Source organism: Gobius niger (assembly GCF_951799975.1).
Source record: "Gobius niger genome assembly, chromosome: 15".
Taxonomy (NCBI): domain Eukaryota; kingdom Metazoa; phylum Chordata; class Actinopteri; order Gobiiformes; family Gobiidae; genus Gobius; species Gobius niger.
This window is the reverse complement of record NC_136866.1, coordinates 15,775,939-15,789,703: the sequence shown is the minus strand read 5'-3', so window position 1 is coordinate 15,789,703 and position 13,765 is coordinate 15,775,939. Positions and strand designations below refer to the sequence as shown.

Here is a 13,765-nt window from a genome sequence, read left to right as displayed (position 1 = left end):
GTGTTGTTTAGTGACGGAAGTTGATACGAACCTTAAGTGAATTTTGTTTTTCTGTAGTTTTTTTTCGAATGTTTTGTTGTTTTTTGTCATATTATACAACTTCCAATCAGGCGTAGCAAAGTAAAAAGTACATAGTGTTGTCTTCATGTTACGCCTGGTTGTGAGACTGTACCTGCTGCTGTTTCTACCGTAAATGATGTTTTCATGTCTATGTAGCGTCCGGCTGCTACGTCTCATGTGTTACTCCTATGCAAAGTACCAAAACACATTGTGTAAATAAACTCAAATACTGTACATCCTTTTTTGTGTTTGTGTGTACAAAATAAGAAACCTTCACATTTCAGTGTTAAGATAGATAGATTTATTTTGATGAAATGCTGAATCTTGGTCACTTACACGCCACATACTTCACTGCGAGACAAATTTAAAATACATACAGTAAACAATATCCTCCCAAAATCATCACTTTTAGGAAACAATTGACGTGAAATCTGTTACCACCATTTTTTATTTTATTTTTTACAGCGTGCGATGGCTTTATATAGATATGTACAGCTCCATTCGGGCGACAAGTTGCAATTCGCTATTTTTCACTCACGTTCAAAACACGTACACAAAAGACAAACTTCCATCACGTTGAATGAGGAGAACGGCGCCCGAGAGGCACATGAATAAATTACGGAGGGCAGTGCCGGTGGAGGGGGTGTTCCTATTCGAACAGCAGGTCCTCGTCCGCCTCCTCTGTTAGCATGTTCGCCGGCTCCGCGATGGGGCCGAGCTTCGCCAGGCGCGCGGCGATCTCCAGCTCGGTCCTCGCCCGCATCTGCTTCTTCTTCTCCTGGATCTTCTTCAGCCTGGGCGACACGAAACCAAACGTAACAAATAAATAAACACAGCTCAGCGACAAAAACACACACAAGAGTGATGAAAAAGCCACAAAAAAGTGACGAAAATGCAGCAAAAAAGCTAAGAAAAAGCAAACTAAAAAAGGCGAGAACACAAACTTCCAAAGCAACAATAACGCAACAAAAAAAAGGCGTCAAAAACACGACTCAAGAGTGATGAAAAAGCAACAAAAATCAAGACAGTCACGAACGAGCTCCAGTCGAGAAGCTTTTAGATTTGGGTAAAGCCGAACTGGAGAAAATGCACTTGGTTAAGGCGGGGTTAAGAGGTTCAACCATGTCTACGTAAAGAGGGTCTAAAATGGATAGAAATTAGACTATATTATGTGTATACTGTCAGTAAACCAGGTCTAAACCAGAAAACCACCAATGCATGCCTGTAGCAGAAATCAGTAGTTCCCGACCTTTTTTGTCTTGTAGTGTACCCCAAAGTCATTTATGTTACGTATAATCCAAGTACCCCCATCTTGCGGATCCTTCAAACAGGTTATCAAAGTGATCAACTAAAGTCGTGATTATTCATTATTTATTTATCTAAAACACACTCAAATTTAAAAAATGTGATTGTATTGAACTGAAAGTAAAGTACAGTCCCCGTACCATTGGTTGGGAAACACTGGCATAAATGGCAAAATGATTCAATTCTAAAATTGCAGATGACCGCCACATGCAGCCACATGATTTAATGTGGCCCTTTGAGGAGCGTGAATTCCTGAGCACCACAAAAAAAAAGTCTCCAGCCCATTCCTGTGCGGAGTTATGCATTTTTAACTAAATAACCAGTTTGCTCAATGCAGCCACTAGGGGGCAGCTTAAATTTAAAAAAGGAAAAAATTCTACACGTGTCCAGCAGAGGGCACTGACATAATAAGAGATCAGGATATAAACAGCATATTATAGCCATGTGATCAATGGTCAGTCTGGCCCAGGGCGGCTGTGGCTACAATAGTGACTTACTGCCATCGAATGTGGAGAGCATGAATAAAAACTTTATGAAGCACTTTGAGAAACATGTGACACAGGCTGATAAATGCGCAATAAGTGTAAGATGTTGTTATTTATGAGGACACAGTCCTTTACAATATACAGCCCTCGACCCAAACGAGTTCAACACCCCTGCCATAGATGTTTTTGGGCAGAAAAAGAGCTGTAGAAACATATTTTTGTTAGGGGGTGCTGAAAGACAAGATTTCCCCCCCAAAAAACACTTTTTATGTGCCTATTTCCTATTAATTCATATCGCCTGCAATGCATAAACTATACACCAGGGGGTGATGAAGCACCCTCAGCACCCTAGGTTCCCACGGCCTTGCTTTTAGGGCAGTTCTGAAGTAGAACGACTTAATTATGCCCTGTTGCACCAAAATGGAAAACCAAAAAGCTAGTCTTGTGCCCGGAAAATTTATTTGTGCTGGGTTTGTGTGGGATAGTGTAGGAAAAGGAGAGACAGTTTTAGGTAAATAACTTATTGTGGTACAACCTAAGTTAATGTCATTTTAGTGTGTGTTCTGCCAAACTACAAATGAAACATGAGCTGAAGTTATGACCTGGCTGGATTCATCCTACTTTGGACTGGACGCTTTCCTTTCTCTCACTCACCTATAAAACTCCTCTCGTTCCCTCTCGTCCAGCTCTGTGATGATATAAGTCAGCGTGCGGTCGATCCTGGGAATAATCACTGTGGAGGAACAGAAAAAAGTTGCGGCAAATGCATTTCCCAGCGAGGCGCTAACTGTTTAAAAGCTTCAAATCTCACCGTGTTCGATAGCATTCACGCGCCGATTGGTTATCTTAATGGCCTCATCCAGAGTGACGAAGGAGGTCTGGAAAGAAACGCGAGAGTGTGTTGATATAATACTTCGACATTTGTAATTAGAGCTCTTTATTATAAAAATGAGACTTAGAAGAGCGCTCCCTCTACCTGTAAAGAGGCCAACTCCACCAGCAGCTCCACGGCCCGGGCGTAGTTCCTCTTCAGTCGGGACAGCTGCTCTCCTCCTCGGGCCAAGCCTGTCAGCTCGTAACCTAAACGTGGAAGACGAGAAAATGAGTCGTAAATGAGAGCGTAAAACATCTCGGTGTCTCCGGTGAAGTCGACTTACTGTCCCCTCCCTCCTGGTAGTGCTCGAAAACAGGCAGAGTCACCCCTGCGGAAAGGAGGAATACAGGTTGACAAAAAATAAACTTGAATTTGAATCGGTGATGAAAATATGCATTCAGACCTGCCACGTTGTCCTTCTTGGCGCGGACTTTGACTTGGGCTTTGTTGACGTTCTGGATTATAGTCGTGCTGTGGATGAAATGAAACAGCAGTAAATATTATGGCATAATACTAGTGATGTGCCGATCGTGTCGAGGCTTCGAAGCGTGTGCCGAGTAATCTAGAGGAGTGTCTATTGAGGCGCGTATCGATGCATGTGTTGATCACGTGTGTGGTGGCGTTCGACGCCTCGGGAAGTGGCCGTACCACGTGACTGATTCAGGAACTGATTCGCGGGTTTGAAGCGCGATTCAAAACAAAAGCGACAGTGACGTTAGGTGTGTTTAAGATGAGCTAGGCCCCCTGCAGCCGCCTGTACTTTGGTCCTCCTGGTGTTGTTGTAAAGTACTATATAAATAAACTTTTACTGATTGATTGATTGATTGATTGATTGATTGATACATTTCTTGTCCACATGATGGCATAGTGGAGCAAATAAAGCACCTTGATGCTTCAAACCATGTGTGACGCAATTGGCTGTGAGGCTTCAAGGCTTCATGGGGCTTCATCTTGCCATCACTACATAATACAGCGTAATTTCCAGACTACAAGCCGCTACTTTTCCCCCACGCTTTGGACCTTGTGACTTATACAACAGTGCAGCTGATTTATAGATTTTTATGGTCATGCTGAATATTGTGTCATTTTATCAATTAGAATGCAGCTACATTTAACACCAGTGGGTTCAAAACACTTGGTTATGCAACAATGCAGCGTTTTAAATCTTAAATCTCCAATGGTGCATTATTACAGGAATGTGGTTTTGAATCTGCAAACATTGCCGTCTCACCTGAAGTCTCCGGCAGCAAACTTGGCCTCAGCCAGAGAGAAGGCTGCCTCCCGCATCACCTCGCCCATCTTAGTCTTAGTCTAAAGGAACACACATAAACAAGGTAACACATGTCGTAATGTAAATATTAAGCAATGATTCTGGTATGTTGCAGTTGGGAAAGTTACTGACTTCGATGATTTTGCGGAGAATCTGCCGGAAACGCATGGAGAGGGCGTCGGCTTTCTTCTTGAGCAGGTTGCGTCCGGTTTGGGCCCCTTTCAGACGAGCCTTCATGATGGTCTGAGCCCTGCAAACACACAGCAATACATATATGAACCTTCAACAAATGTCAGCCACCGCCGCCTGCCGCAGATGTTCGGGAAATAAAAGTGTATTAGGAATATTCTTTCTTGTAAAATATCTGAGCTATGATCAGTAGTTAACACATAGATGGTTAACCTCCATGCCATTAAACTGTTGATACAGTGGGAGGAAAATTATGTGGACGCTTTGGACTTTCTCACATTTCTGCATAAATTGGTCATAAAATGTGGTCTGATCTTTATCAAAATAATAAGAATGAGTAAACAGTGTCTGCTTAAACTAAAACCACCCAAACAATTACATGTTATATTTTTATTGGTCATAACAACATTCACAGGACAGCGTGGAATAAGTGAGTACACCCCCTGGCTAAGGATCCCCCAAGAGCTAATTAGACAAATGCAAACATTTAGAGTCAGGTATGAGCCAACCTGAAGTCCAATTACCGAGGTGTGGCTTAAAGCTGCCCTGGCTCACTGAAAAACACACACTAGTTAAGAATTGTCTCTTGTTGAGAAGCATTGTCTGATGTCCACCATGCCTCGCTCAAAAGAGCTCTCTAAAGACCTATAATCAAGAATCGTTTATTTGTATAAAGCTGGAAAAGGTTAGAGAACCATCTCTAAAAGTCTTGATGTTCATAAATCCACGGTTAGATGGAGAGAATTCAGCCCTGTTGCTTCACTTAAAAAGAGTGGCCGTCCTGTAAAGATGGCTCAATGTGGTAGAAAAGAACCCTAGAGTGTCAGCTAAAGACTTACAGAAGTCACTGGCACAAGCCAATATCTCTGTGACACATCTACAATATGTAAAACATTGAACAAGAATGGGGCTCAGGGGAGAACGCCACGGAGGAAGCCATTAAAAAAAAACATTGCTGCACGTTGGATGCTGGCACTGGCAAAATATTATGTTGACAGATGAAACCAAAGTTGAACTGTTTGGGCAGAACACGCAACGTCATGTGGGGAGGAAAAATGAAACAGCAGAAAAGGTTATCAATCAATCAAAAAACCCTATCCCCACTGTGAAGTCTGGAGCAGGAGCACCATGGTGTGGGGGTGCTTTGCTGCCTCAGGCCTGGGGAACGTGCTCTCATCAATGGAAAAATGAACTCACAAGTTTATCAAGATATTTTGCAGAAAAACTTGAGGCCACCTGTCCAACACCTGAAGAGGATGGAGCTGCAACAAGACAATGACCCGAAGCACAAAAGCAAATCCACTTCAGAATGATTTCAGAAGAATAAAATGTACGTTTTGGAATGGCCCTGACCTAAACCCCATTGAGATGCTGTGACGTAACCTCAAGAATGCCATTCACACCAGACATCCCAGAAATCTCACTGAACTGCAACAGTTTTGCAAGGAGGAACGGTCCGAGATTCATCCTGATCATTGTGCACGTCTAATCTGCAACTACATGAAACTGAAAGCAGACACTGATTGTGATTGCTCATACTCATTCTTGTGATTTTATTAAAGATCAAACCACATTTTATGACCAATTTAGGCAGAAATGTAAGAAATTCCAAAGGGTTCACATTTTCCTAATTTCCTGATTTTTTTGGTACGATTATAATGGGATTTTTAACTTCCTGTACCGGAGCAGGTTGAGAAATTCTAAACAATACAAATTATGAGTACTGCATGTCTATATCCTGTATACAACGAGTGCCAGTGTATCAGTCTGACAGCTCACAGTAGGGTGACAGGGGCATCACATGACACAATGTGGGCTGTTCCTCTTTTAAATTACTGTCAAGGTCTGGTATGAAGTAAAAGAAGACTGTGAAAATAGAAGGCAACCAGCAGCATGTTGTTATTTCAATGCACAATGTTATGTTATCGCAATGACTTACTGGACTTGGGAGAATAGCTGTTTAACTCTTGAAAGAACAGAAAATCCACAATTGTTGATTTCAAACTAACTGAGCCTTGTCATTCAGCTTCATTATTTTTGGTAGGAATCGAGTTCACACATTTTCTCACTTGAATTTCATTCAGCTGATAACAACCGGCTTTTTAATTAAATTATTCAGTGTAATCTATAATATTTACCTATTTTTTTTTGTTGACAGAGAAGATGTTGGCCTTTGTGTCTGTTAATGTTTATTCTGGATAGGCCCAGTAGTTACGGAGCTATTAATTCAAGGCCTCATACTTTTTCTTTTTATTACAAACAACAACAGAAGTTATTCTGTTTAAGTTAAAATGTGAGTTGTCATTCATTCCTAACTTTACAGTAACATATTCACCAATTCTTCACAGGCATGTTTCCCAACTTTTCAGGGTCACATTCATAGACATTAGGGCTCCACAATATATCATAAAAAATATCTTATCACCATATAAGGTGATCCAATATCCGTATTGTAAGAACCCACAGTATATCGCAACATCACTTAAGTCTTCATCGGACTGAGATCAAAACATCTTTTTGCAAACTCAGCCCAAAACAAACAAAGCATTGGACTTATATATGTGTAAAAGTTCAGTTTCAGTTAAACATTTTCTCTTTTAGTTCAATTTTAGTCTTGTTTGCTGAAAAACTACTGACTTATGATTTGTGTTCAATTAGAATGGAATGTAGTGTCGAAATGGTTCCGTGAAACATCGTAAAATCGTTATCGCGATATTGCACCGCCATATCGCAACTTATGTTAATATCGCTCAGCCATAACAGACATGCTAGAAAATGATACACCTGCTTTATAGTTAGATGCAAGGCGTTTCCGCCCACAAATATCTGTGTTTAGAACCAAAGAAGGACGAAACAAATGTTGTTCAAGTACAAGAAAAATATACAGAGACTTTAACCACATACCAGGACTAAAGATCTGCATTTTGACAGTTCAAAGCAAATTCTACCAGAAATCTGACCTGTCCTTCATCCATTGTTATATCAATAATATCCTCATTCAAATGTAAGGATGTCACGTGAACGTAACCTCTTGCTAATGTTTTAACATGATGTTAGAGGGTTAGCCATGAGCTAACAGCAGGCATCTTACATTCTAGAGGGGAATACGTCGATCCTGTCTTTCCCGGACATCTTCTTGTCCTTTGGTCGAAGACAACGTCCTTGGAAATAGATTACAACTATTCAAAACTAAAACAGGGCAACACGCGTACTCCTAGCATACAGTATTACGCGTGCATGAAATAAATCAATCTGTTTTTTTGTGCAGGATTAGGAGCATAGATGGATGTTCGTGATCAGTCCGACTCCTCTCCGTGATGGTCAGCTGGTGCGATCATGTGACCGTGAAAAACCTTCCGCGACACGATCCTCTGCCGCGATCTCTTCCGGGTCGCAGAGTTAGCACAGCGTTAGCAGCACACCCATGTACGTGAGCTAGCGGGCCGAAAATCTGCACCAAACAAGCACCAAAACACGTTCAAACAGCGTCAACACGGACCATTCCAGCGCAAAGGAGGCTAAATATATGTCACAGGTGAGTTTGGTCGGGTTGATATTGTTGTTTTAGGGGTTGGTTATCAGTGATGGGGTGCTAGCTGCTGAGCTAAATGCTAACCCCGCGACAGCAGTGCATGTGCCGCATGTGAGGCTGAGCTGGAGCCGGTGTGAGTTAACCGTGGATGAAAGAACATAATCTGAAGCGGTATGAATCTTAGGTGTAGTTAGACATTTTGACACTTGACACATATATGATTATGAAGATGGAAATGGAGGTGCGGAGTTGTGCCATATGCTCCTAAACTGAAAAGGGGATTCTGTTTCTGCTGAATTGCATCATCCCATTCATAGGAAATCTGTGAAAATGTGGACAATTGTCTTATGTTCGGCTCCTATACGGCACACTGTCAGTGAATCAGAGTGCTAATAATAGTTAGCCGTTTTAGTTAAAGTTATACTCTTTGCAAGGAAGTGGATCATTTAAAAATCATACAAAATTAAAGTTTCTGTTTTCGCATCAGCTCCACTTTCAATAACTAGTTCATAAACATAACGGTGTTTGGTCCTGGTCCTCTTCAGGGAAGGGTGTAGCATCCTCGATGAGGAGACACTGTTTCCCACACATTTATACTGAGACTATGGGGACAAAGACAATTTCAGTATTTTTTTGTTCATACCATTATTGTTTTTATAACGACACTTTTACGTGAATCACTCCTTCTGATTTGTATAATGTAATTTGATATGTTAACGGTTGGGGTGGGAAAAAACTCTGGGCACCTCACGGTTCGATATGATATGCGATACATGGCTTTCGATAACGATTATCTCACAAAATGCCGATACAGCAATAACTGATATTGGACAAAAATAACCTACGATACATCACGATTAAAAAGAAAAACACTTTATAACGTTTATTTTAACATACTGCATATTATTCATCATTTACATTTCTTTTCATGTGCTTTGTACCACTTTTATAAAAGATCCCGACTTGCACACTGAAAATGGGTCTATAGATCCGTCAGCAACTACATTTACATTTAAATAAACAAGAAACCACTGTCCTACTTAAAAAGGTATTAATCAACCCCAAATGCATCTTATTCATAAATATACAATTATTGTAAGTAAATTATTTGTGTGACAGTGTTTGGTGCAAGTACTTAAAACTGTAGTGCTGCCCCCTGCTGTCCTGACTGAATTGTTTATCATTTTTTGTCCTCTTTGGACTGTGAAAACAGTGGAGCACTGCTGCCTCGTTAATATGCATGGCGTCATATAAAGTATATCGATATCGGAAATAAAAAGTATCGTCCCACAAAATATCGCGATATGTGTGAAAATGTATACATTGTCACACTCCGAGAAGCAAAAGGGTATATTTTACTTGATATGTTGAATTCTATTCAAACACAAATCGCAAGTTTTTTAGCTCGCAGAGGTCGTCAAAAAACACAATCAGGAGCAAAACAAGGGTAAACATGTAACTAAATGATGTCGCGATATATTGTGACTTCTTGCGATAGGGATCGTACTGCATCACCTAATATCGCGATACGATATTTTTTGCGATATATTGTGGAGCCTGACTATGAACTTCTCTTAAAATAAAGATGGGTTTTGGGGCCAAATCCATCATGTAGTATGAATTTGGTTCTTTACTTATTTGGTCAGGACAGACCTCCCTGCTAATGAACACATGACACACGACTTGTGCATGTAAATCTGCCACATTGGATTATAGGCAAGGGCTGGTTTCTATCTGATGTCCTGCCCTCACCATCCCATTTATACTGGGCCCTACCTTATTGTACATGTTTTATGTGATAATAGCAATAGGAAAGGAAATTGATCAAACATTTACAATTTAGTTTAGTTTTATTTTGCAAATGCTCATACAAACCATTGATCTAGGTCACATTTGTATTACTGCATCACAACAATTGTTAGGTCATTGGTTCACACAAACAAAAATGTAAAAAATATTAATAATAGATAAATAGAAATACAGCATCTATTCATGAAATGACACAGATAAACTGAAGTATTATTAAGCCTGTCACAACAGCAAATTTGAAGTTTAATATATTGAGGCAGGAAAGTATTGCGATAAACAATATTATTGACTCTAACGATACTGGATACGGTCAACTCTCGGGCATAAAATGATAGTGAACTTTTGTTGTAAAAGTGCATCATCATGTCCTAAAACACCACACAAGCTGCAGTTAACATGAGATATAATGTAACTCAATTTGCTTCAGTTAAAAATCGAAGTTTTACAAAGAAAAAATATGGAGGAAATGCTAATAAATGTACAGACGATAATTATTGAGCACAATAATATATCGTTTATCTGTTATTTGTTGAACGATAAGTCGATATTGTAATTATCGTGACAGGCCTATGTGTTATGCATTTTTAATGCTTATTATTTAGTAAATGTCACTGACTGAACATGCTTTGTGTACAGCGATGCCGGGGCTGAGTTGTCGGTTCTATCAGCACCGTTTCCCGGAGGTGGAGGATGTGGTGATGGTGAATGTGCGCTCCATCGCGGAGATGGGCGCCTATGTCAGTCTGTTAGAATACAACAACATCGAGGGCATGATCCTGCTCAGTGAGCTGTCCAGGCGACGTATCCGCTCCATCAACAAACTCATCCGCATCGGCCGCAACGAGTGTGTGGTGGTCATCAGGGTGGACAAGGAGAAGGGTAAGGGTCTTTTGCACCTCTGTGGCGTGATATTAACGTATTTGTAAAGTAAATTAATCCTGAAAGTTTTCCTCTTATTTCTAGGATACATTGATTTATCCAAAAGAAGAGTGTCCCCAGAGGAGGCCATCAAGTGTGAAGATAAATTTACTAAATCTAAAACTGTGAGTAATGCCATGGTTGTGTATTCTGATTTTATCGGGTGTTATAGTGCATGAGAAACATTGTTTTCCACGGTCTGCAGTTTTCTGTTGAGGGACAGACTTTCAACCTCACGGTCCTGTCAAAGTGCTGTGAATCTTCCATCCAGACGTTTGAACCTGTTTTATTGTCCGCGTGTGATTGCAGGTGTACAGTATCCTGCGGCACGTGGCGGAGGTGCTGGAGTACAGTAAGGATGAGCAGTTGGAGAGCCTGTACCAGCGCACGGCCTGGGTCTTTGATGAGAAGTACAAACGGCCCGGATACGGAGCCTACGATGTCTTCAAACAGGCAGTGTCGTGAGTCCAGAGATTACTTCTACTGTATGGAATGAAAGGATTGAACAGCCCCGTCACTAAAAACACAGATATTAACACATTTTCTATGAGATAAATTCTGATTTCAGAAAACTGGAAGATGAATGCAGATGATTATAAATAAATGTGGTCTTGTGTATTGATTGGCTGTTCCCTTTTCCTCCAGAGACCCTTCAATCCTGGATGGGTTGGAGCTGTCGGAAGAGGAGCGGAGTGTGCTCATCGACAACATTAACAGGAGGCTCACTCCACAGGCCGTGAAGATCAGAGCGGGTACAGCCACCATCCTACACATTATATTATATATTATATAACTTTATATTGAATGTGAACATTGTGTTGCAGACATTGAGGTGGCCTGTTACGGCTATGAGGGCATCGATGCAGTAAAGGAAGCTTTGAGAGCAGGACTCTGCTGTTCCACAGAAAACATGCCAATCAAGGTAAAGGCATCTATTAATTGTGGTTTAATTTCAGCCAGAAGCTTGGGAAACCTGCACTCCATTGAAAATGAGGAAAAACGCAAAGAAACAAGATAATTTACTGATTCATGCTTTACATTTTAGATCAACCTAATCGCTCCCCCGCGGTATGTGATGACCACCACCACTCTGGAGCGCACAGAGGGACTGTCAGTTCTCAACCAGGCCATGGCCGCCATAAAGGAGAAGATCGAGGAGAAGAGAGGAGTCTTTAATATACAAATGGAGGTACGCCTTTGTCCCTCTTTGTTCTAACCTGGCGAGAGCCAGATTGAAATAACATTATCACTGATCTGGGATAACATGAGAGGACTCACTGTTGGAGCAGCGTTTGCTGCTCTTTGGATTAAAAACACTGAAAATCCATTCAACATTTAGTCCCGAAAAGTGTTATGGGTTTGTGTAGCATCACACCATGTTTTTTTCGTCATTGCATTCTTAACATCTATTTGGCCCAAACCACTTTTGGTTTGGTCCTAAACAGTGTAAACGGTTCAGGATGGATTCTCGTGTGTTTGTGAACGCTCAAATACTGCTAGAATTTAGCTTGCAGGCGAGGCAATCCTTTTACTGTGTGACACAGAAAGTAAGTGGCAGACGGGTTTGTTACTTGTTAAAGTATAGAATACGTTACAATTTACATTTAACCATCTAAAGTTTTGTTATATTGGTCTTGATTATTTGTTGTACTTTTTAAGTTCACCTTAAGTTACCTGATCAACAGCATTTGGTTATAGAAGGGTGGCACCAGCTCTGGCCCAAATCTTTTACCCACTGTCCCTGTCTGCCACACTCCAGTCAGTGATATGAAGCACCTGATCCTCCCTCAGTGTGGCTCGGTTACAGGCTTAATGGCTGGAACCCTAAAAGGCACTATACCTGATTTTTTTTTATTTGTTTTTTGTTTCTCAGTAGTGAAGCGAAATATGTTTAGTTCTCATTTAGTCTATAGTACACGGATACGCTTTTTTGTAAAAGTAGCCCTGAAAAGTGACTCGTCACTTTAAACTCATCCATTTGAAGAATTTGGATGTAACACTCTTGTTAGGAAAGTTAGGAATGAGTTTGGACCACAACTAACATTTTAGTTTAGTGGCTTCCTCTTTCATCGTTTGTGATTAGAAAAATCAAGTGTAGGACCTTCAACTTAAAACTATTTTGACGTGTAAATGTCCTCCTTTAGCCGAAGGTGGTGACGGACACAGACGAGACGGAGCTGGCCCGACAACTGGAGCGACTGGAGCGAGAGAACGCCGAAGTGGACGGAGACGACGATGCAGAGGAGATGGAGGCCAAGACCGAAGATTAGCTCAAGATACAAGAGTAATACTCCAATACTCCAGAGCATGTGGTCTCTGGGTCCCACATGTCAGCCTCACAATGCAAACTGTCAGCGCAGCGCAACAGCGAGCAGGGACTTCAGTTTCGGATTGTAAAGCCCTATTCATTTTTCAAACAGGTTTTTCCAAAAGAATTTACTATCATGAATTAGAAGTTTAAAAGTTTGATTCAAGATATTTTTTCCCATCAAATCCTTATCAGAAATCTTATTAAAAACTTGTTTTAAAGAGAATTTGGGCATATTTTCAGGTTTTCTATATTTTCCTCTAATATTGTTCTTCAACTTCTGTCGTCCCTTTCAATTAAAACAGTTGATTTTGGGAGTTTTAGTAAATTTCTATGGGAAAAATGAATGAGAAATTTCTGTCTGGAAGCAGAAGTCCCCAGCACCTTTTGTGCGCCTTTGTTCTTTGGCCAACGCCCGGTTTAAGTTGAGTTTCCACGTTTACCACCAACATGGACATAATGCAAGAAATTATATAGGCTATTTTTAAGTACAGGAATTGGAATAAATAACTAAAGCTGTTTACGTGCAGTTGCCTTCACTTGAGCATTTTTCATTACCAACTGCATTGACATAAATGCTGCTTTTGTTCCGGAGTTTTTACTGGTAAGATCTATTTACATGTGTAGCTCTCAAATGGCGCCAATAAACTTCTGGAAGTTTTCAATTGTGTCTTTTGTGTCACTTTTTAACGCTTTGTGTGGGGTTTTTTGTACATTTAATAAAAAAAAATAAAAAAAAGTCGAAACATGTACAAGCTACAGCTTTTTAATATTTTGATTGATTGATCTATGTTTCCACCTGAGGCGGGTTTTACTGGCACTCAGTTATATTTACTAGTTCGGGATCACCTAGGTCAGTTCTATAGCACAATCAGCAAAAAAATTTTCACAGTGACATTACTCTTACTTAAAAAGTCAATTTTATACAGTTAATAAAATTTAAATACAAGCATTTATTTTATGACACATATTTTCATAATTGAAAAATTCCTCTTAAATGTACAAACATATGTAC

General features: G+C 40.4%; 2 protein-coding genes across 2 annotated transcripts; one reads left to right on the top strand and one right to left on the bottom strand.

Annotated features, from left to right (window-relative positions):
• Positions 1-527: 527 nt before the first annotated feature.
• atp6v1d (ATPase H+ transporting V1 subunit D) lies at positions 528-7,496 on the bottom strand. Its single transcript, XM_079572838.1, has 9 exons — positions 7,275-7,496; positions 4,127-4,244; positions 3,956-4,035; positions 3,128-3,195; positions 3,008-3,052; positions 2,827-2,930; positions 2,662-2,728; positions 2,505-2,583; positions 528-854 (listed from the first exon to the last, which is right to left on the bottom strand). The coding sequence occupies exons 1-9, from the start codon at positions 7,313-7,315 to the stop codon at positions 710-712; spliced, it is 747 nt and encodes a 248-aa protein (XP_079428964.1). The 5' UTR covers positions 7,316-7,496; the 3' UTR covers positions 528-709.
• Positions 7,497-7,562: 66 nt separating this feature from the next.
• Positions 7,563-12,855, top strand: eif2s1b (eukaryotic translation initiation factor 2, subunit 1 alpha b). The gene is made up of 8 exons (XM_079572812.1): positions 7,563-7,718; positions 10,161-10,403; positions 10,488-10,567; positions 10,752-10,903; positions 11,088-11,194; positions 11,267-11,364; positions 11,488-11,631; positions 12,587-12,855. Exons 2-8 carry the CDS (start codon positions 10,163-10,165, stop codon positions 12,710-12,712), a joined length of 948 nt encoding a protein of 315 aa, XP_079428938.1. The 5' UTR covers positions 7,563-7,718; positions 10,161-10,162; the 3' UTR covers positions 12,713-12,855.
• Positions 12,856-13,765: the final 910 nt, after the last annotated feature.